Below are 24,099 nucleotides of genomic sequence, written 5' to 3'. Positions count from 1 at the left end.
GTCCCCCCCACCCCCGCATTCTCCCACTTGATAAAGCTGTGTATTTCTCAATGTAGGGAATGCAGGGGCTTGTTTTGTGACTTTTTCTCTCGACTTAATCAAATTAATCATATATCACTGCTAAATGTTTCATGAAGTATGTACTGAATTAAATGTGTGTGAAAGCAGGTGCTGATATTTAAGTTTAGGAATTTCCTTAATTGCTACCTTGTATGCTTGTCAGTGTGTAAAATGTATTGTAAATGCCAAGAATGTAAACCATATTTGAAATGTTAAATGCACATTTGCTCTGAAAAGTGTCAAAATATCAGATATGTGTGAAAAAAAGAAAACATGGATTTAAAAAAAAATCTACTTTTATTTAATTTGGATTCCTTTTCTATTGTTGTAGTTGTACAATTACAGCCTAGGTATATATGAAAAGTCAACACACCGCTGTAGAAATGCTGTTTGTTATATCTTATATTAAAAAAGGCCAAGATAATCATCTCCCAAGTTTAAATACTCCAACTAATCCAAATAAATTCCAGGTGTTTTAGTCGGGTCTTTTCATAATGTATTTGCAGATGACTTTTTGTAATACTATTACAATGTAAAATTATTTCTGTATGGGCCGTGTTTATTGTATGTTTCCCAAGAATGTTCATGTACATTAGTTTAAGAGCGTATTTTTAAGTGGAAAATCTGTTTATAATTGTACCCACTGAGGCCCCAGTTTCCAACATCAAGGGGCAAAACTACCCAACCCCAAAACACCATGTTTCCGCTCCCACATTTAAGTGGAGAGTTCAAGGAAATTTACAGTCAATCAAAAGAACAAATAGCCTTGCAGAAGCAGCATGAAAAGGCACTTGTTGACAAAGCACACATGAAGTCAGTCCAAGCCCATATCAAGTATTTGGAAGCAGTTGAAAGAACCTACCAGCAGTTTCTCAATCAGCTTTACCAAGCATAACTAGAGGCCAGAAGCAGAAAGGAGCACCCCGAGGTGCGTGAAGCCAGAGAAAGAAAAAAAAAATCCCTAAAACCTGAAAATGGAGAACATGTCTCAACACCATTTGTCAAAATGTTGAGTTTCATGGAAGCAGACAGCTGGATAAGAAAGCAAAATACCAGAATTCATGCCAAAATTACAATATAGTGCTAACTAATCAAAGTATAGTCAAATATGCTTCCATAATAAATGAAAAAATGTTTTCCCTTAGTTATTATGGTTTAGGAAAAGTATAAGCCAATGTGTTACATTGCATTAAGGAATATTAAAGTAATGCAAATGTTACAATTAACAGTTAAACAGTAAAAAAAATTCTGAGTTTGTGCAGGAAGAAATATTAAAGTAATGCACTTTACAATTAACAGTTAATAATAATAATAATAATAATCAGAACTTCTCACGGTCTTTCTGTCAAATTTAAAAGACTCCCTAAAATGAGTCTGTTGTACTGAGCTGGACCCAAGTCAGGCCAAGGCCAAATTCTTCAGGTGTCCTAGAAATTTTGATCCTTTCCGCTCCGGAAGAATAAATCATACAAACACACTGCAGATTTCAGATTTTTCCACAGCGGGCTTTTGTTAAAAAGCTGTTCCAATTGTCCACCCTCGTGTTGTGACACATGTCTTTTCCATCCTGTCACCCTCTCTTTAATTAAAAAAAAAGGAACGACACATTCAATCATTTTGACCTTTACCTTCACTTGGCAGTTTCCACCAAAACACACTGCTGTTGCTGCTCCAACTCCTATTTTAGTCAAATCCTCCTCCGCATCCTCCCTTTCTTCCACACTTTTAAAGGTAAGCCAGTGCTCTATTCTCACAGCAAGACACATCCCCAAGCGAGGTTGAGAGAAGGGGGGGGACATATTTAGTGAACACATCACAGTGACCTCACAATAGCATTGAGATTTACGAGTAAGCAACATTAAATAGACTGAATAAACTTGAGTACTTTTATTGTAAATTGAAGCTGGCCTTTTTTTCCCCAGCTGAAGGGCAGGCAGCACGCAAAATGAATATGGTTGCATTACAGAAGTGTCCTGAGAGACGCAAATAGTTTGCAGATGGTTAATAGACATATCATATAAAAAAAACTTCTCCCGAGTGACCTAAAAACATTTTTGTGACATGATATCATCAAAATATACTAGGGATTAAGAATTAAACCTGATTATTTGCCCTGCTAAAATGAGCCTCTTTTTGAAAGGCAACTTTATCTGATGCTGCTCAACCTTCACGACCATGATGAATGAGAATTTGCGGTTTTGCAAGCACAGAACTATCAATGATAAATAGACTGAATTCAAAATATGACTCTGTGCAGCAATGCTTACACTCACAGTGCCCTGTCACACCCAACTCTGTCCCATCTTCCTTCTTCCTATCTTATTGTTTTTGGCTGTATGGAAACATTTAGCTGAAAAAAAAGACTGGTGAATACATTTAAATTCCCACTTAATGGGTAGACAAGCACTCCCCTCTTTCACTAAATTATTAAAAAGGATTGTATAGCATTTTCACCCCATTTTTGCGTCCTATTTCAATCATCTGAATTTGCATTCTAAGCAAAACAGGTCCGTTAGTAGTATTTTGACGACAGTGAAGTCAATGACAACACATTGCCTTTCTGTGTAGTCCACTTGTGTAATTTCACGTTGTAATGTTCCTTTAAAAGTTGTCTTGGTTTTTCCTGGTGTCTCGTATTTGCGTGAGGCTCACCAGAACCTCCTCCACGGGCCTCCTGCCCAACTGTTGTCCTCCTCGACTCCGAACATTCACCGTGCCGCTCTCACGCTCCTGATCTCCCACCACTGGAAGCAAAATGTTTATCAGAAAAAGCAAGGCTTGAAAAGAATGTATAAATAAGGCCGTGATGTGAGGGAACTTTACCAAATGTGTAGTTGTACTGCGCTAGCTGAGCAGCGCGAATCTTCTTATTTAACGTGGCACCACTGTCTTCATTCAAATCAACCATGAAGCCAGCTTCATGAAAACGCTGAACCACCTTTGGAGAGAACACAAACATTGAATCAGTGTTTTACCCCAAAGAAAACATTAGTGAGATAAGATAAACTTGTGACTCACCTGTTTGGCAGCTGACACACAGCTATTCTCAACAGGGATAACCATGATCTGGGCCGGAGACAACCAGAGAGGCCTGTGAAAGAGAAAAAAATAAGAAATCAATCGTCTTTTTAATTAGCTCAGAAGGACAACTCGAGTCTCATTTGTTCTCACCATTTCCCTCCAAAGTTTTCAGCCAAGATGGCAATCATCCTCTCCAGCGATCCCAGAACGGCACGGTGGATCATCACGGGCCGATGTGACTGGCCATCTTGCCTGAGTTCAACAGGAAAAGTAAGATGGCTCATGTCTGTCATAATGAAGTGTGGCTATTAAATGAGAATAATTTAGAAGCGCTTCGTCCCAGAAAAGTGAGCTGTCTTAAATGTGAAGACACAGAAAAAAAACTAAGGGCAAATTTGCCATCAGTGACCAAAAATAATATAGAATCGAGAAAAAAAATGTGAAAAACAATCTTAGTTATACTTCAATGACGTCGTACGACAAATACATGTCAAAATGGCACATTTGAGTTTGATTTCACAAGTTCAACAGTACATGATAGCCAGAATACAGAACTTACCCCACATACTGAAGATCAAATCTGATGGGCAGCTGAAAGTCCAACTGGATGGTGGCGCACTGGTGCTGTCGGCCAATAGCATCTCTGATTTGGATGTCAATCTGCAACCACCCATTAAAACTATAAGAACGGGATATGCTACTTCAGACACGCCTCACAGGTGCATTAGAAATTGCATTTTTTATTTTTCTGGATGGACATACTCATGGAACAAGCCACCACCAGGCAGGCTCGCGTATCGCTAATTGCTACTTAGACACGCGCAGCTGGACGGGAGAGCGTAATGTTTGCTTTTGGAGCGTATTTATGTTTGTTGAAGCGTACCCCGAGTTGACCTGCCTCAACTCTCTGTATGTACACCTGAGCTTTCAACTCTCAGAACCACTTCTAAGTCGAGACACTAAGCCAACCGCTGAAAGCTTCCAAAAGAAAACACAAAATGACTGTAGCACTTAAATATTTTCAGACACGTATTTTCTTGCCAATACAAATAAATACGCTCGACTTAAAGAGACTTGGCTATTTTTAAGAGACGTCTCGACTGCTTCCCAACGTGAACCCCTAATTGATTGACTGACAGGCTCCCTCACCTTTGGCCCGTAGAAGGCTCCGTCTCCTGGGTTCAACTCCCAGCGCTCGCCAAACTGCTGAAGGCTCCGCTCCAACTGCTGCACACACAAACAAAAACAGCCCTGTGAGGGTGTGTGTGCATTTAACCATCCTCAATTCAATCAGCTTTAATTGCTGCTTTGAGATAAACATCTACACAGAAGCTTGATAAGGGAGAGTTCAACCAGACTGTTTAAGTGGTCCATGCTTGTTTCACTGGAGTGAAGAGTTCACATAAGGTACAATGAGTGCATACCTGCTCGGCGTGGTCCCACTGCTCCGGCTCCCCGAGGCAAGGAGTGGGACGTGTCGACAGAAGGCAATGGAAGGAAAACCCAAACACGTGATAAACGCTCCTTACAAAGTCCAAACAAGCCACAATCTCGCCTTCCAGCTGTGGGGAATGAAGGAAGAAAGAATAGGAGGGCAAAAGGAGGACACAAAGTTAATAGACACACATTTAGGGGTCGGATTCCACACACTTGTGACACCCACTGGCTGCAGACATTAAAATGGTATTTGAGAGGTTAGCGTGGTGATGCGAGCCGGCAGGAGACCCACATGGCGGGGTTCTGGTGGACTCGCATCGCCATGGGAACTTTGTGGGGGACCAGGATTACATACATATTGAGGTGTAAGGTTGGATCGGGACAAAGCTGCTCATTCATGAAGCTGGAATGTCGTTGGAATTATTAGTGTGCCCCGTCTAATCACTGTAATATGGTCCCACGTGTGCTCCATTTACAAGTTGTATTAGGAAAGAAAAGCCTGTGTGGAACACCATCTACTGTGCCAACATTTAATTTGTTATTCAAGCAATTGTCATAATGATATTAGGGCTCTATATTTTATTGCAAGGGGAAAAAAAATCATAAACAGATCATTTATAAAATGTTGTTAAAGTATTTTTAATGGCATGTATTTATGTCTATTCCCCAACTGAAGGATAGACATTATAATGTTAAATTTCAATTAAGAATCTATTTTTTTAGTTTTTTTAAATATCTTATGGGAAAATATTCCCATAAAAGTGGGCCACTGATTACAATGAAAATTTCGAACACACAACTTTTTTCCTTTGTTGTTAGTGAAACCTGGCTGTTAAAAGGAACGGAAAAATTAGTGGACCCTCACTTGTTTATAATGCTACTTCCTATTTCATGGAGGCTGGTGTTGATATTAACTGTGGCATTATGATAATTCCACTTACATAAGTGACTCAAATAGGGAGAAAAAAGTAACACTTTCAAAGGCATGCATCTCTAAACCTTTTGATGAACAATTCTTATGCAAATAAAGTGAAATTAGACATCCCCAGGCAAATAAATAGCCAAGGTACCAATATCAAAGCAGTGTGTTGATGGTAGTTGAATATGTTTTCATGTGTACCTGCTCAGGGGCGCAGAAGATGTGGGCATCGTCTTGACAGAAGCGGCGAACCCTGGTGAGACCACCCAGCGCGCCGGAGAGCTCGTTGCGATGCAGCGCCCCGAAGTCGGCCCAGCGCAGAGGAAGCTCCCGCCACGAGCGCAAGCGCTGCTCGAACATCAGACTGCAAGAGAGAGGGAAATCAAAACCCTGTTAATATTGTACTATACGTGCGGGTGCCTATGTGGGCGTGCACGTACCAGTGGGCGGGGCAGTTCATGGGCTTGAGCGCGTAGGTCTGCGAGCCCTCCGAGGTCACGGTGAACATGTTGTCACTGTAGTGCTCCCAGTGGCCCGAGCGTTCCCACAGTGCAGTGCTGTACAAAGTCGGGGTGATTACCTCGGCGAAGCCTCGTCGTCGGTACTCACTCTGGAAGAGGGAGGAAGGATGCGTGTATGTCAAAAAGAGTGCAAGGATGTGCTAAGACTGTCGCAGTACAGCAATAAATGGATACTAATGAGCGCAATATCCTGACTTGATGGAAAACAAAAACACCCTTAGGGACGTGTTGTTCAGAAAGAGCGTGTTTGATACCCCTGCACAACATCGCACATGGAGGGCCAAGAGTGCAAAAAAAAGAGTAAATACTGAATCAAATAAATGTGTCTTCTAAAATGAGTCTTTGCAATAGTTATTTATATCAATTTTATATTATATTCATTTATTTTGAAATTTTTGTTTCATTTTTTAATTCACGGTGCCACTCATGTTCCCCTGAAGGTCAAGCCAGCTCACCAGATTGTTACATCTATCAACCATGAATATATTACATATATGAATTGGGGATAGATTAAATTGGGACTTTTTTCGCGGGAAGAACCTTCAAAAAACATATGGCTGCTGATTGGGTATATGGCTCTTCTCGTCAAACTTGGAAAAACATTATTTTTCCATTAAAAAAACGATGTCCCTGAATTTTTGTATGCTCTTTTTGATTTGGAAAATTACATGGAATTCACACCATAGTCCAAATTTGCATTATTTGCAGCAAATACAGCCCAAAAAAAACTCACCTTGATGAAATCAGTGAGGGTGTTGTACACATGGGCTCCTTTAGGGAGGAAGAAACAGCTTCCGGGACTGACGTCATTGAAGAAGAACAACTCTTGGTCCTGTCAAAGAATACAAACATGAGCTTTCACAGGCATCTTAAAAGAATTGGACATCTATAATTGTCAATGGAATGCAATGAGTTATGGTTCCAATGATATGTGATTGATTAACCTTTCTCAAGGAAATTCATTGGTCTTATTTGCTTTGACCGATCACCCCAAGTGAGTGTTATTACCGTGCCAATACGCCTGTGGTCCCTCCTGCGAGCCTCTTCTTGCTCCCTTTCCCATTCATCCTTATCCTTCTCACTGGGAAAGGCCACCCCAAAGAGACGCATCAAACCCGGGCACTCGCTTTGATCGGCCAGGGTAAGGGTTGAAAGCTGTGTGGGGGCGAGGGGGCAGACATCCAGACAAAGCGTTATCATTGACGTTGATGTAACGAGTGTATAAAGAGATGGAAAAAGGAGCGGAAGCGAACACAGTCTAAAGAGAAAGGGCGAAGCGATGCACACAGAGTCACAGAGCTTCTGATGCAAGGCACAATGTGCGTGTGTGTGTATAAAACCCGAAGGCCAGGAAACTGGCTCTAACAAAAAAACATCCTGCTGCTGCTGCCATGGAATCGCAGTCTGCACAGTGACAGGCCAGTCCAGTATGGGAAAAACCTCATGGATCAATAACCACGAGGATCATTCCATTCACACAGCAGCATTAAGCCCTCTGCATGCATGAGGCCTTAATAAACAGTTTACAGACCAGCAAATCTCCACACTGTACTAGATGAAATATAGGTGGCTAGCTATATAGGCGTATTACTATTAAAAAAAACATTAAAATATAGGCAGATGTTATACTGCCCACACACACAAATTATCACAGTTGCTGGATGAAATAAAGAAATCAAAAAAGGCAAAGTCAAGAGTAGATTACAAACTTTATCACTATAAAAAAAAAACTAACATACATACCTGCAGCATCTTGAACACCCTGAGCAAGGCAGTGTGTGGAAGGAGGGGGCCATTACAGAAACCTATGATGTCTCCACACCTGTTTAAAAAAAAAAAAAAGCAAGATTGTAAAAATACTTGCGGTACAGTTAAAATGCCATTGTGCACGTGCCTGTACACTGTAGCAGTGGGGCCATTCATCTGCTCCTGAGCAAGCCGCAATCTGAGAAGGTCATCCTAAAAATCCACACAAAAGTCTTACGTTGCAGGTTATAACAGATGCAAAATATATATATTTTGGATTTTTTGGGGGCAGGGCATTTTGGAATGAAGTAAAGTACATCTCTGGTAATGAAAATGTATTTTGAATGATGGTGTTCATTTGTCATTAAAGGATGATGGACGGCTGACTAATTATAGCACGTAAAAGTATTGAACCTGCAGGAGCTCATTGATCTCTTTTGCGTCAAGTTCCAGCCTGGTCAAAGGGAGCTTGAGGGCAGCGGCTTCCTTGCATCTCTTCTCCACATAATTCAAAGACACTGTGGTGCTGTCAGAGAAGAAAGGATGCAGGTGGAACATTAAAAGCCAAACAGATATTTCATAAAGGAATGAGGAATCCAAAAGATGCGCTCCTATTTCAAAAGGGGAATGAAAGTAGGTCAGGACACCAGCAAATTTGATAACGAGTTGGGGTGTTGATGATATGTAAAGAAACTTTCTTGGGCAAAACTGATTTAAGGAATATGCAACTCACTTGAGATGAATTACAGACAACAAGCCTACTGTGCGATACATATAAATCCTAAACTAAAACACCCTTGAGGCTGGACAACAATTCAATGAAAACACAGCTTTGAGGTCACAAAAAAATGACTCAATTTTAATCACTATCAATCACTGTTGTCAAATGGGATGCAAAACCAAAATGGATGAAAAAGGTTTACGCACCCTGGGTCAGATGTTTGCTTTTACTCATAAAAATGAGACAAAATATACCATTGGGCAGCTCTATGCTCACGTTTTTGCATCCCAAATACGAGACCAGTGTCTCACCTGCTCTCCAACACGTGGTCAGAGTAAAGTCCGAACTCCGACGCTCCCTCACGACAAACTCTGGCACCAAACTCCCTGTGCAGAACTCCACCGAGCACAAATGCGCCTGTTCGCCATGCTGCCTAGAAAACAACAGGTTTCCATTTGAGGGCAACACTATTTCATATATGACTCCACGCAAAAAATACATTCCACTCATGGTTTGAGTGAATATGTAAAGACAGAAACAAGTCTGTACCGTAACTATAAAATGACTAAAAGATTACCTGTTTTCCCTCAAGCGAGTCAAAGCCAAGAAGTTGCAGTTGACAGTCAACCTCTAGAGGGCGCCCAAGGTCCCACAGCTCCCCATTCACCTTACTCACCAAGGCACCTTTCTTGCTGCAAGAGAAAATGACATCAATAAGTCATTTATACAAAAAAATAATTGCATAAATAATTGCATTTTTCATAATGTTTGAGCATTTACCGAATACTCTGAGAAATAGATAGCGGCGTTGTGACCCCAGCCGTTCCCTTCACAATCCGGCCATCACCTACGTGGATGCTGAGGTGCTTTTCCGAAGCTTCAATTTTCCTCTTCTCTTTTTGCTCTCGGAGTGCTTCAAAGACTTGCACTCTCTCTGGCAACTTCGGGCACGCCTAAAGAGAGGACATACAGATGTTAGCAGGATGACATAGAGAAATCAGAGAACAGTTTGAATTTAACATTAAATTCTCCTAATTTGTAATGGCTAATTCCTCAACTCATCCATAAAACCACAGGATATAAAGTCTGTTCATGATGTATTATTCTCTGCACTAACATAAGAGGGAACACAAATACAGTAGCTTGCAGCTTGACTATGTTCCACTAGACTCTATGGACATAGAACATAGTATAAATATTGGATAAACACTTGCCCTAAACATAATTCATTTACAGTAGCTCAGTGGTAATTACTGTAATACATCTATAAGGAATGACTGTGTGTTGAGTTGGTTTGGCCCATCTATGAAAAGTTATTTGAAAGGCTATACATTTTGCAGTAGGAAACTAAGTCCCAAAAAAAGAAAACTGCTCAATCAAAAACATTTTTTTAAAAAAAGGCAGTACGTATATGGAACAAAAATCCTTGCTGATACTCCTTTTTAAAAAAATCTACACCTGTTCTTAAAGGTGCAAAGAATGCAGATCTGACTAAAGGTCAGAATCTGTATAAAGCATTAATACATCACGAATATTTGGCTTGTTAATGTGCAACTATTTCTGGATGTAAAGGACTAACAATACCCTTTTTCCATCATCACATAAGACGTGTGCCTCAGTGAATAGCATTCCTGGGCATAAAAATAGCACGACTGTTCAAACCAAATGCACTGTTTACTTAAGGGTAGTAGCAGAATCAAAAAAATGAGGCATCTTGTGTTATAGTAGTATGTCCATGTTTACATCCATGGTGTTGTATGACTGTCCAAATGTTTGCCTCAATTTAAATCAAAGTAATTTTCCCCCAGGCCTCTTCTAAGTCTGAAATTAGCATTTTTTAAGATCGCCTTGACATACACATGAAAACATGAATCAAGTCCCAACACTGCGCACATGCATGACATCACAACCTGACTGCATGCTAACGTTAGCCTAACATGCTAACAGCAGGGGAATCAAACACTTCCGCACCTGGCTGTACTTCCTGAAGGCGCGAGCGGCGATCGAATGTCGGCCGAGCAACCGACATAGATGAGTGACCGTCATCTCAAAACCACGAAAGCGGACAACTGTTTACCCTCATGTCCTCAAAATACAAGAACACACAATTTTCTCGAATCTAGTCGAGCGCGGCCATGATGCCGGAACAAGACGGCCACTGACGCCGTGACGTCGCAACGTGCGTAAGGGGGAATGAAAACGGACCACTGACTAGACGCTGCGCAGATATAATTCCATTTTTAATGAAACGTCTTAAATCAACGCCACCATTATAGTTTGTACCAAGATGTATAGATAAAAAGAAAACAAAGAAAACCACGTTTGCATATTTCTTTTTCTCTCTAATCATAACATGCAATTTTAGGCTTTGTTAACGGATACAGAATCGTAAATGAGTTTTAGGGGAAAATACACCCGTGTACTTACACGAATTTCCTTTTTGAACGATTAATTATTGCAGAATAACTCAGGAAGAAGGCAATTTAAGTACAACAATGAATGGAATATTCCTAAATGGCTCGGGGGGTTATTTAACTCGTGTGGTTGGGGCCATATGATTTGTTGTACCCCATTTTGACCACACGGTGACGCCAAAGCTGCTTCAAAGCGTTCGGGTTTGGGTAATGTGTATTCCCAGGATTACTTGGGCATCAGCATTGAATACAAGAGGTCTTTATCAGGCTTATACGTGGTCAAACATTAAAATAAACTATAACTATTCTTAGGTTTATTTAAAGTGTGTAGTAAAGAGGTGATAATGAACATTTTCTGAGGTATTAAACTGACCTGAAAATAAATGCTTGGTATTATTTCAAATAATGTTATAATAATAATAAATAACTATGGATAGCGAACGAGTAACACATTACCCCTTTAGTATTATTTCACGTGTGGCGATGAAAAGAGTAATATTTTCTAAACGTGATCGGCTTTTTCAAAGAATAATTTTGTAAAAAATGTACAGAACACCTGAATACTAGCAATAACTGATCTCAAAATAACCCATTGGTTTCAAATAGATTATTTACGTAACATTATACATACTATGAAACAGGGGGACTTGATGTTTATCAACTGAATTGATGGGGAAAAAAACAAGGGCATGCATGTATAACTCGAATTAGACACTAATAATGGAAAAACATTACTGAAGTGACAGTTGAACAGAGTGGGACAGAAATAGCTAAACTGAGGTTATAGAACAAGACATTACTTATATGTGACATTAGTGAAAGAGAATATAAACCATGTTCCTGCATATAATGGCCAGGGACATTTCTTTAATACACTGCAAAGTAGGGGGGCCTTGAATTGAACGTTTTGTAAACTAAACAATACAACTGCAGCATGAAAATGTGGCGAGACAAACAAAGAAAAAAAAATCTTCCACTTGAGCACACTGTCATTCTACTATTTTGTTAGCGTAATAAAAATGCCAGGGAAGTGCTGGGAGCCTAAAAACCAACAGTGGGAAGAAAGGCCAGTTGCCTTTTTATTCCCTATTTCTTCGGACTGCTCATTTCAGGTGAACAAAATTGCGAGTGCACAGACTTGCAAAAAGCAGACGACATTAAAGACAGTGAAGAGAAGAGAGCAATATTGCAGCTCAAGTATTGAAACAAACAGTAGTCAGAGCAATCCTTAGTGCAATTGTGTTTCATCATCTACTGTGATGCTGCCACATGTTTATGTTTTCTACTCTACCTTGACAGTCCACAGATAGAAGTTGACTTGGTTCCTTTTTTTTGTAAGAAAAAGATGAGCACATTAACTACAAAGCGCTATTTATTCAAAACCGATTATGATAATCCCTAACGCCCCACTTTAATTCAAACTGTGGATTTTATTCAAGTCAGGACATGCAGGAGCTTCTCAAAGTACTCGCAGAACCCAATAAATGCTCTCCAACCGAGATGCTAAACTGAAACGCAGCCTGCAAAACAAACACTTTAAAATTAGGGATGAGCATTTTACTACACAGACTTAAAATATTAAAATGACTTTTACCAGGACGTAAAACCTTCGTGTTACAGGGTCAAATATTTGGGGGTCATTGAGTGAGACATTGGTGTCTTTTAGACCGGAAAACAGTAAAGTAGTATGCCCATCCCTAATTAAATACAGAATTAGCTCCACTTTTCCAGGCGATCAATTAATAAAAAAAGCAAATAAAAACAGAAATTCGGTCCTATGTGATCTTTTCCCCGGCCTCAATAACAATAAAAGACAAGCTGCAGCACTGAGCATCATTTACAAGAGCTTGAAGAGGGGGGAAAACAGTCAGTCACTCATTTATATTTACAAGCTTAGAATTACAAAGTCGGTGGGGGGGGACAAGCAAGAAGAGAAAACTTCTAGTGTAAGAGGACAAGGGTTATTTACATCAGGAAATCTCTTCAAACACCGCTCGCTGTAGGACAGTGCACACATTCATGCGTTCAGAGAGGAAAAATGGACTTTGGATCATGTTTCATAACTTGGATCATGTAACATTTTCTTCCTATGTAGTGAGACAGCTAACGCTCTGATGAAACGTCTGACATCGGTAAGGAAATTTGTAAGAATTTGTCGCATCTATGCTTGTTGGCTCTTGACTCCTAACGTGCGCTGAAGATGCCAAACTGAGTCTGGACAACAGCTGATACAACACTGTGGACTAACTAGTTTTTCAACATTTAATTGACTGACTATTTACACAAAAGGGTTACGATTTCAAAGTATGTAAATATACCTAGGCTCATACCAGCAAGGAAAACACACATGGTGGTGGGTTTAGGCTAGCGTTGCAGCTTGCGCTCCGCTCCCGCCTCTCAGCACGTCACAGCTGACCACTTCAGAAGCGTGGTGGTTGGAAGGGTCTCTTCTGCCCGTGAAAGGGGCCACCTGCGAAGGGAGGGCCGGCACGCTTGTTGCCCCGGAACCTCCCGCCGCCTTGGTTATTATCTTGGGTAAAGTGTCGAGAGAGGTGGTGGCTAGAGAGCAAGGGGGGTCTTTGGGTAGGTAGCGCCAGGAGGGGAACGGGGCTGGGAGCTTGGTTGCGGGGCTGACTTGGAGGACTAGCGGGGGGCTGCCCGGGAGCCGGCGTGCAGGGGACTCCCGGGGAAGAATTGGGTGTCGTAGGTGACGTGGCCGGAGGGTGCTCCTTCACTCGGCCCAGCAGGGGTGGAGGTGCGCCGGGGGCACCTGGGCGGTGGATTGGAGGCGTGTGGTGGGCGGCAAAGGGCTCTTTTACCGTGCCGGGACGTGGCAGTTTGGGAGAATCACCTAGTAATGACATGAGCGGGCGAGGGGAGGACCTGTTGCCCCTGTGGCCCCCTCGCTCTGGGAGAGGGCCACCCTGCATCCGGTCGACGGGTACTAAAAGTCCCCCTACCATGACTCCCGGGGGCAAAGATGGAGACAGTGTGGGCGACATGGGAGGTGGGGGAGGTGGACGGATGGCGGGGGGAGCACCAAAGAAATGAGCTGGTGGTAGAGCTGGGTGAAGGAGGTGAGAAGGGGGAGGTGCTTGGACACCCTCAGCATGGTAAAGCATTTGAAAATGGTTATGAGGTGGGGGAGGGAGAGGGTGAGGCATTGGGAGGGGGGGAGGTGGGTGACCGAGAAGATGATGTGGGGGCAGCAAGGGGGCGGACATGTCCACACTGCCTCCCAGTCCAATGCTATGCGGCTGGGGTACCGCATGGGGGGAGGCCGAATGAGCTTCCATGTATTCTTCTTCTTCGTACCACATTGACGTCCCGGGACGAGAGGCAGCTCCTCCCCCTCGCCGAGTGTCTCGGCCAATCACACGTATGCTCTCCACCGTCTTGATTCGCTCTCCTGCCAGGGGCTGGTTGGAATAGCCCACCGTCTGAATGGGCGCACCCTCGGTACAGGGTGAAACTAGGGTTTCGATGCGATGGTACCCACCACCGTCTTTTTTCTCCCTACCTGGGGACGATCGCGCTTCGGGCTTATCGTCTCTTTTTCCACTCTGAGCTTCTTCTGAGCCTCCTCTAGCTTTTCGAGAGTCTGCGGTGAGCCTGCGCTCTCCCTTCACTCTTGCGTTAATACCCTGACTTTGCTGTGCATCTTTCGTAGCTTTCATGAGGTCACCACTGTGGCCAGAGGTCAGCTGTTTCCTCACGCTCTTGGCATCATCGCATTTTTTCACCACTCCATAGCGGGAGGGGGTCAAGTCGCTGTCATTGTTACTTCCAGATGACGTGATCACGGCGTCCCAGGGCTCGCTGCGATATGCCGTTGGCGAAAGATTGTTGCCACCTGAAGAGCCCAAAGATTCGGGACCACTTCCAGGAGCATCCATGATCTCGTCTTGGGTGGGGGTCCCGGCAGCCTCATCCCTCACCGGGGTCCCGTCCACGCCATCTGGACTGGAGTCGCCTAGGGCTAGGCTAAAACCTGGATTACCCTGTAAGAAACTGTTGATTTTAGAATCGAGGCTGGGAGAAGTGAGAATGGGGGGGACGCGGGGAGGAGGGGGTGGGGGGGACAGAGACAGCTGACGGTTCTTCTCCCAGACTCTGTTCCTGCCAGGCGTGTCCCGCTTGAGGCTTTTCCCCAACGTGGGTTTAGTTTTAGAAATCTTTGCCGATGATGCTGCTGCTTCTGGGGAAGCTCGAGTGGGCTGAGCAGAGTTTGTGACAGTTTGCAGAAGAGAGGACAATCCTGGAAAAAGAAAAATATACAGGGAATGAGAGACCCATTTGTCATTTCTTACTTTTTACTTTTTGTGCGAATGCTTTTTATACCTGGTGTGCTTTTTTTAGACAGTGCACTCAGTATTCCTTCTGGGCTAATATCAACACGTGACAAAATACTGGCAAGAGCAGGGCTTGTTGGGGTGGCTTTGGAAGATATAGATTGGGCTGAAACCATGACGGGTTTTGCTGGGGAGGGCCGAGATGAGGGGCTACCTGCTTGGACAGATGAGCAAGAAAGAAGGCCAATTAAATAGGTATCAGACATGGGCAAACTACGGCCCGTTAGGCCTTTTAATCCGGCCCGCCGACACTGTCCAAATTATTATATTTGTTATTTTAATTTTATTTTTTTAATGCGGTCAAAATACAGGAAATTATTGGATGACCTGCATGAGCAATTCTGCCGTCGGTTTTGTGATTTTGGAAAAATTGACAGCTGGTGTCATGTCCTTTCTCACAAGACCCGGAAACGGTTCCACAGGAGTTGCAGTTGGAACTGATTGATCTCCAATGTGACAAGTTCAACTCCCTGAAAGTCTCTGAGTTTTAGGCTTCATTAAGTGCAGCCAAATTTCCAAACACCCAGAAGATGGCACAGAGGATTCTGGTGTTATTTGGCTCTACATATGTGTGTGAACAGACCTTTAGTCTGATGAAAACCAAGAAAGCACCCCATAAATCCCAGATGAGTGATGAGTATGTTCATACTTTAGTCCTTTTTTCTGTTTATGTTTCATATGTATTGTTAACGGATGCAGTTTTTATATGTATCGTATCTTGTGCTGACCCGGCCCGCCTGTCAAATTTTTAAAGTCAACGTGGCCCCCGGGCAGAAAAGTTTGCCCAACCCTGTATTAGACACTGAAATGCAGTTATCAACTATACAAACAAGAACAAGTCGGACCCTCTGGGGTTTGAACCCTCAGTCTCAGAACCGTGAGGCGGATGTGTCCACTTCTCCACTGGGCTGCCAATGTATTATTTTAAAACGATACAATAACCTATCCTGTTATAAAAACATACACCATGACGTCTAGCACCCCCTTCTGACACATTTCCTTGGCTACGACAGAAAACTGGAAAATGGATTCAAATCCATGCCGCCTTCTTCAGCTTTATTGCTCTGTATTTGTGCTGTGTGCAATGACAATAAAGGTTATTCTTTTGTGATTATATTTGTTTATATCTGAACTTAATGGTGATAAAAAGCTTCTCTGACGTTGAGAAAATAACAAGCCCACCTGTGTTCTTCATGGCAGCTGTGAGAGAACTGAGGATGGAGCTGATTTTTCCCAGGTCCACCTTGGCCATGTTGACTCCCAGTGGTGTGGATGGGGTTTGTGAAGCAGAAGTAGGAGTGGCTGGGTTTACCATGGCAGCAGTTTTTGCCTTTGAAGAATTTGTAGGTGTGGTTGGAGTTTTGGACTCTGCATTTAACTTGACTACTGCAGGGGAAATTTCTCCTGCCCTGTCACCTGTTCATTCACATACAGAAGGTTGTGGATTTCAATACATTACAGTCAACCGAAAGGCCAACATGTACAACTAAATTCTGTTGTGTGGGCTGACCAATTGTTGAAGACGAGCGTGCCTCGTCATCAGACATATCAATGTCCTCTCGGCTGTCGCTCGGAATGTCCCCGTCATCCATGGCTTTTCCATCCAACTCCGGGTCCACCTGTGCTCTGGTAACACCCAACCCCAGGAGGGGGGAGTCAGAGCCAGTGGGAGACGGGGCATCAGCAGACGGTGAGGGGATGGGCGAGTCTTCGGGCCCAGGCAAAGTCGCTTTGAGGGAGTCCAGTTTCCTTTTGAGACTCGTCACTCTGTTTGCAAAAGCACTGTATGCCTGTGCAGATGGACAGAAAACATTTTCATTAAAAATATATAAATATATATATTGACTTAGATAGCCGGCATGAATGTATTCCACGAATACTTATAATTTGGCCACATAAAAATGACTTGTCAAGTATAAACACTCACATTAGCTACAATCTTGACCTCCTTATACTGCATCTTGTAGAAAATGTCAGCGTCCCCCAAAGCCTCCAGCAGGTGGGGCCCCGTCTTCAACTCCTCCTCCAGGAAGGTGACAAACTCCTGCAGTTTCTGACTTCCTTCCTCAAAGTCCTTGGCAAACTTGTTCCCGCCGGCCTTATCTGAAAGGTATTTTAAGGTTTGCGCAAAAAGGCGTGAGACACAACTCCAGTCAATATTACAATGACATTAATATCTATCCATGGATGGATTCTAACCTTTCAGCCTCTTGAGAGCCTCCGTGCTGCAAATGTCCAACCTGAGAGTGGCCAGCTGCTTCTGCCTAAACTCCTCTTCTGTGACTGCTTGCTGGTATCCGGACAGCTGCTCTACTAGGGAACTGGGCTAAAAAAGAAGAGAGAACATGATTATTTAGATACACTCCATCACGGTAGAAAATGCACAGACAATTGCATGAGACTTACCGTAAACTCTTCAACAATCTTGGACTTGATTGCAGCCTTTGTTTTGACCGGAGCTAGCATTAAAAAATCACATTAAAATTAAGCCTCGCGCTTTAGCTAAAACATTACAGTGAACTGTGGACCCTATGTGCAGGAGTTCGTAAAGTTCACAATGTGACCCGCCGCTAAATGCTGACAAATTTCACACTTACAAGTCACGGGTGGCGACTCTTTTCCTTTTTCCTTTTCTTTCACCTTTTCTTTTTCCTTATTCTTCTCACGCTCCTTTTCCTTCTTGTTCAGATTGCTTTTCAATTGAGTGATGAGCTCCTCAGGATACACACTGCGTTCCTCCCAGATTGACAAGATCCTTTCCACCGATTTGCGGACCTTCACGTCCCTGACGACACAAATACACAAAATATGTTTAAACACCAGCACACATTTAATTTATTTGGAAAGAGATATAAAAGAATATATGGCCAAAATGCTAGGCACTCACTTGATTAGAAGAGTAGCGTTTGGGAGAACCTCAGCAAAGGCAGAACGGAAAACAATCGCATTCTTTCTTTTGCAGTTCTGTATGACGTCATTAGCAAGGTAGAAGAGATTCAAACGGTGACTGTTGTCGGCTGAAAAAAAGAAATGCAAAAAAACTGGGAAATATAGAAACAAGTACAATAGGAATGATCCAGAAATAATATTTTCATGACGTGTTTTATCAGGTTGAACTTTTAGTTTTGAAGATATTCTGATGTCCCACGTGGACATGGTGGCAGAATGATTAAAGAAAGTTGCTTGTATCGTTGATCTATTACTTTTTAGAAAGGAGTAGAAGAACAAACGAATCAGCAATACATGTAAATGTTTTTCCTTTAGATGGGCCAAAGAACTGATGATTGTCATTCATGATGCATTTGATTTTTGAGTAAATGCATGAGGGAATTGAGAAAAAAATGGCACTCAAAGTCTATATTATTAAATTCTACAATGCTTAGTAAAAAAAAACATGACATAAGTGATGGCACTTCAACAACATTCTGAACATCCTTTTTTTAAATCTAAATATATCACAAATAAAGAAAGAAAGCAGAGTGGGTGTGAAAATTTAGTAGTAAAGCAAAATTTGCTACATTTCTGCAGGACAGCTTTATTGGTAACCAGTTCTTGATTTCGATGTTATAGCAAAAATAAATAAATAAATAAAACATCCAGTAAGGGTTGCTAGAGCCTATCCCAGCTGACTTTGGGCCAAAGGAAGACAGAGAGACTAACGACCATCAGCACTCACAATCATACCAGCGGGAATCGAGCCCACGCCTACCTGCACCGAAGTCAGGCAAGTGAACCTCTACAGTCTACACCATTAGGCCAAGCCAAACTATAAAAAAGGTTAAATTTATAGTCTGGAAAATACGCTTAATTTGTCTTCTTTTCTTCCACTAGTGAAACAATGGGTATATCAATGTCAACATCTATCAATATTTTAGCATTGTCACAAAACTATAATTCCATAGACCCCACGGTGCCGCTCGTGGCCGGCGGTCTGCTTACGATGTCCGTGATTATACAAAACCCAAATTGCAATAAAACAATATGAATCCAAAAGAAGATGTGACGGGAGTTGTAATTTATTTGCTGATTCCCTGCGAAGCACCACTAGAAATTTGGCAAACCCTTGGCAGAACTGGAGCCAACAACAATCAATCCATTCAGTGTTCGCCTTGGCCACACAAGGAACCGCAGGGCCTGCCAGCAACGCTGCAGTGACTCCCAAATAACATAACATACGTAAACAAATAAGAGCTTATGCATATGGGGAAACAGGGGCTGTAATTTGTCAACACAGTTCGATGGCAAAGTAACTGTAGACGTTGCAATTGTGCCAAAAAGCCATTGAGACACCCCATGACAGACAGCAAATAACCGTGCGTGTACGTCAAAGCATAAAAAAACAAACAGCTATAGTTCCTAGCAAGCTGCACGAACAGAAAAGGGTGTAAACTGAATGTGTCATTTTATCACGTACAGATGAAGAAAGAAGACCGATGGTATAATGATGGTATTATTAGTATTCACACTTTTGCAGTGGACACTTTTCACAAGGTAAGACAACGAAAGTATATATTTAATGGCAAAAATAATACTAGAAGTTAATATTTGAAACAAGTTATAAAATGGTCTTTGCTTGTAACTGTTAAAAAAACAATTTTTCTCCAATAGCAATTTTATTTTTAAATTTCGTTCAGATTCATACATGTTGGTATGGCTGTGTGAGCGAAACTTAGCAAATAGTTGCCGACTATACTTCTAATTTATTCTACAAGGAAAAAAAGAGCCAGAATCTACTGATTATGTGCCAAATTCCCCTTTTAAAAGATGCGCCCAACTCGCCAGAAGTCTGGCACAAGGCAAGAAAAGAAGAAAAAAGCAACAGCAGACGAATTACTACTTTGGACAAAATAAGAGTAGTATATGCAAGTTTGTGTTCCTCTGTTGTGGCACTTGATTCATTACTTAATGACCACTAGAATGTGTTGTACTGTGAAATACATTAACAACATGCAGTTCCAGAAAGGTTCATTAACTGTACCATTGTAAGCTTCGGCTGGGCTATTAAACAGTTTATGAATTATAATTATGTTTTATTGCTTTTTTCAGTGATATATTTCTAGTAAGACCGTAGTTTCGAGTGTGTTGGGCTTATAATTCATTAGTTTTCATTGTTTTATTTATTTCTTTTGCACGTGGTCTTTTCTCACTTAATAAATCCTAAGCATAAAGGTTAAATATTTTATCATATGCATTCACCTCAGCATTTCGTGATATGGGCAATGGGAAAAAAAAACGTTCATTTTTGTATTGTATGTTGTATATATCGTTAATCGTACATGTCTAATTCTGTTATCAATAAACAACAGATTCAAAGTGCTCATGCCTGTTGAAAATAAGAATATTGCTATAGGTAAAACTAAATGTTTTAAAATGGAGGGGGCGGGGGGGGGCGTCTAGATTATACAAAATGGACCTGGGCACCATAATGTGATGTCCTCCTTGTCGGTAAATCATTTGAGAGCTACAGGAGCATGGGTGCAAGACGCAGGAGTTTCTCAATAACACAAAAACTCATCAGTAGTTAGTCTTTTTTCTGTGTTAAACTTAAATAAGATTAGATACTTTAGATAGTAAATTGAACAAGACTACAGACATGTTTTTGCTCCCACATTTAACACGTAGAGCTTCTTCACCGGGACACACCAAGACCACGACATGCGTACTGGCGGATTTCCAATCACCGGTTTGTACTCCCGTACCATGGCTCCCTGTGTTTACATGAGCTTTGTACTCTTCTGGATAACATTTTAAAATACTGACCTTTCTCCAAATGTTAAACTAAACAGTGTTAAAAGAAGAGGGGAGGAGGTGTGTAACAGAATACTTCTTATTGAAAACACACAACTCAACAATCCGAAATCCAGAAGTTATAACAACTTTGAAAAGGCAATTATCAATGTGTTCTAACATTTACACTCAATAAATACTGCCTATAAATAATTAACAATCATGAGTTAAAAATAATGGTATCACAATTCAGCTACAGTTCAGTAAAAAAGCTAGCAGAAACAGTTATTAGTAGCACAATCTTTAAAAATAATCAGGACTCCTAATAGATTAAATGCTAGTGAAATTAATTTTGAAAATGCTCTATAACTACCTGAATGAAATCTCACATATGAATCAGGACAGTAAATAGAATGATTTTAATCCTTGTCCATTGAACAACAATCTCTTGATATTTAAAACCAATAATGAAATATTTTAGGTATAATCTGGGTCCATCAAAAGATTTGTTTCAGCACATGTTCATCATTTACCAACAACAAAATATACAAAATAATAATTACAAATATACAACAACAATCCAGAAATATTTTTATTTGGCCTTAATCTATAAGTGACCTAGAAGATGAATAATATAGATTTAGAAGAACATAAAATGGTCATTGCCCACGTTTACAATAAATAAATCAGCACCCACCAACGATCTCATAATTGTGGTTTTATAACAAGCTAAGGGAGCATGTACCTACCATATGGGTGTAGTAGTAAAAAGTCATGTCTGCACAATAAGGCACAAAGACACTGTAATGAAGGACAGACAAGCACATGCAAAAAAAAAACAGGATTGCAATGACACTTCAACCAGCAAACCACCATTTTGGGGAGTAGTACTCAAAGACACCGTCCAGTTAAAAACAGTTTCTGTTGAGATTTAACAGAGATGACAAAACTAACCTTGACATCAAGTATGCTAATTTAAGATCCATCTTTTCGTTGAAATGATGATTTTCATTCATTTATTTTCCATACCGCTTTCACGCAAGAGTTGCAGGGGTGCTTGAGCTTATCGCAACAAACTCCGGGCAGTAGTCAGGGGGCACGTTGGTTGCCAGCCAATCGCAGGGCAGAAGAAGAACAACCATTCACCCTCACATTCATACCTAACCACTTTTGTGTTTAATAAAAACTATTGGATCAAGCAGTGATTGACCAATGTTTTTTTTTTCAGGACGGATAACGATAATTAGTAGTTAGAGGCCGATAACTGATATTTGGAGCCAATATTCATCATCAAATGTCCAAATATAGGCCCCGATAATGGGTCGATCACTAGTCTCAAGAGTAAAAAATATATTCTAAAAGGGTCAGAAATACAGTCAGCAATTTGATAGGTTGGCAGCAATTTAACCAACTTGTTCCTCTGTGTTAATTTTCCAAAAGAACCAAAAGTCGTTTACAATCAGCACAAGATTCCACTTTAAACCCAGGCTAAACTTGGCAATAATGTTGGTTTCTCAAACCGGATGCATCACTATCTTGCAGCATCTTACAGATTAAAACAGAACGTGCATAAGAAATAGGAACAATATATCGCATAGCCAAAAAAAACATACATACATAAACATGACTTTGTCTGTAAACTTTAATTGCGATCTTAGTCTCCTTTCAGATGGATGTAAACAAATCCTTGATCTTTCATGAACACTTTACAAAAGTACATTTATCCTCCATCTAATAAAATAAGTACACGAAGCCAAAAAGAGAAAATTTGAGCATAGATAAGTGTAACAGTTAATAAAACTAACGCATTATTGACGACTGTCAATCTAATTTTTGAGACAACAATTTGAACACGCGATGATTTGTCTTAAACGTCACAAAACAAAAACGTAGCTTTTTTTAGCTTCTCGTAGAGCGATGGTTGTTATTTTAAACCTTGTGTGGGCTACCATCTTGATGTCCAGAAAGAACTATTTGAACCTGGAGGCCCGACTGTTTAGCAGCAAGATGGCATTCAACCAGGCGCAGCCATTAGCAATAACTTAGCCGTAATTAGCGGCTAATGACACATAGTGCGACCTTGTTATCATCTCGAAAAGATGGAAATCCTCAAAATTCCATTTTGGGTTCCGCACAATTTGATCCCCTGGACCTCCGAAGCGCACTTGAATGGGCTTGAGGCCACATTTTAGCCTTCATTTAGCTTAGCCGGAACTCGTTCGGGCTACTTACATTTTTTTAGCCACTTCATCCAGTAGCGAACGACAAGGGTGCTCTGCTTCTTGTTCTCAATGCACCAGCCGGAGAGGCTCTGGATAGACTCCATGGTGTTGGATATTCCTTGAAAGCGGCGATCCAGAGTGGCTTCCAAGCCTGCGTTAGAGCTGCGGCCGCTCGCAGCTCCAGAAGTGGCCGCCATCTTTGCTGCTCTGGCTTGGCTGAGTTGAAGGAGCGTGGCTAGGATGGAGGAGAATGATGCTGGCTAAAATTCATCTTAGTCGTTTTTTTTGCACCGTGGAATTAAACTGGACACTTTATGCAGTTGCGTTCATATATTTTTTTCAAGGACAAGACAACACCTATCTCATCTACATCGTAGGGGAAAGGAATCTTGCTGAATAAATTGTAAAAACATGTATATTTCTGATAGAGGAAACGCTTTAAAGGCTACTATTTCCAAAAGTAGCACCCTTAGTGCGGGGAGATATTTTATTAATAAAGTAATCAAAATGCGAATATTCCAGATTGGCCCCTTTACCCTAGACGTCAATTATTAGCACATGCACCTGTGTTCTAGTACTATATATATATCACTTTATGTGGAGGTATAAATGACGTCACAAAATGGCGACACTCGTTTACTATTTCATCCATTACAGTTGCAATTTGTATGCTACTTAATTTGGGCAAGCATCTTTTATATTAAATTAAGTTATTGTATAACAAAAATAGTTCTCCAAATTTTAAGGAATACATTTTGATTGAAAAATATACTACAGAAGTTTGTATATTTAGTCTTGGGGTCTTTGATTCCCTGTTGCAGTGAAAATATGAATTAAAGTTAAATCACAACTTGCTTAAAGTGTAAAAATGCATTGATTGGTATAGAATCAAACAAATCAAGTCAGCAACAATCAATTTTGCCCATCATGCCATTTTTAAATAGAAATGATTTCAAAAT

The 24,099-nt window shown here is 41.2% G+C and overlaps 2 protein-coding genes across 2 annotated transcripts; both read right to left on the bottom strand.

Annotated features, from left to right (window-relative positions):
- Positions 1-1,932: 1,932 nt before the first annotated feature.
- tars2 (threonyl-tRNA synthetase 2, mitochondrial) lies at positions 1,933-10,636 on the bottom strand. The gene is made up of 18 exons (XM_077598243.1): positions 10,397-10,636; positions 9,206-9,378; positions 9,003-9,117; positions 8,737-8,858; positions 8,119-8,230; positions 7,853-7,917; positions 7,702-7,780; positions 6,967-7,113; positions 6,692-6,790; positions 5,878-6,047; positions 5,639-5,801; positions 4,506-4,643; positions 4,231-4,308; positions 3,641-3,741; positions 3,232-3,333; positions 3,079-3,151; positions 2,884-2,998; positions 1,933-2,804 (listed from the first exon to the last, which is right to left on the bottom strand). The coding sequence occupies exons 1-18, from the start codon at positions 10,469-10,471 to the stop codon at positions 2,662-2,664; spliced, it is 2,070 nt and encodes a 689-aa protein (XP_077454369.1). The 5' UTR covers positions 10,472-10,636; the 3' UTR covers positions 1,933-2,661.
- An 841-nt stretch (positions 10,637-11,477) lies between these two features.
- rprd2b (regulation of nuclear pre-mRNA domain containing 2b) lies at positions 11,478-23,697 on the bottom strand. Its single transcript, XM_077598245.1, is given in 10 exon segments — positions 11,478-15,097; positions 15,181-15,345; positions 16,374-16,622; positions 16,696-16,981; positions 17,119-17,294; positions 17,391-17,517; positions 17,598-17,650; positions 17,789-17,976; positions 18,079-18,208; positions 23,151-23,697. Coding segments are annotated over 10 exon segments (3,399 nt in total). The 5' UTR covers positions 23,338-23,697; the 3' UTR covers positions 11,478-13,259.
- Between the last annotated feature and the right edge of the window lie 402 nt (positions 23,698-24,099).

This window comes from Stigmatopora argus, chromosome 4 (genome assembly GCF_051989625.1).
Source record: "Stigmatopora argus isolate UIUO_Sarg chromosome 4, RoL_Sarg_1.0, whole genome shotgun sequence".
NCBI lineage: Eukaryota > Metazoa > Chordata > Actinopteri > Syngnathiformes > Syngnathidae > Stigmatopora > Stigmatopora argus.
This window is presented reverse-complemented; position numbering and strand designations above follow the sequence as displayed.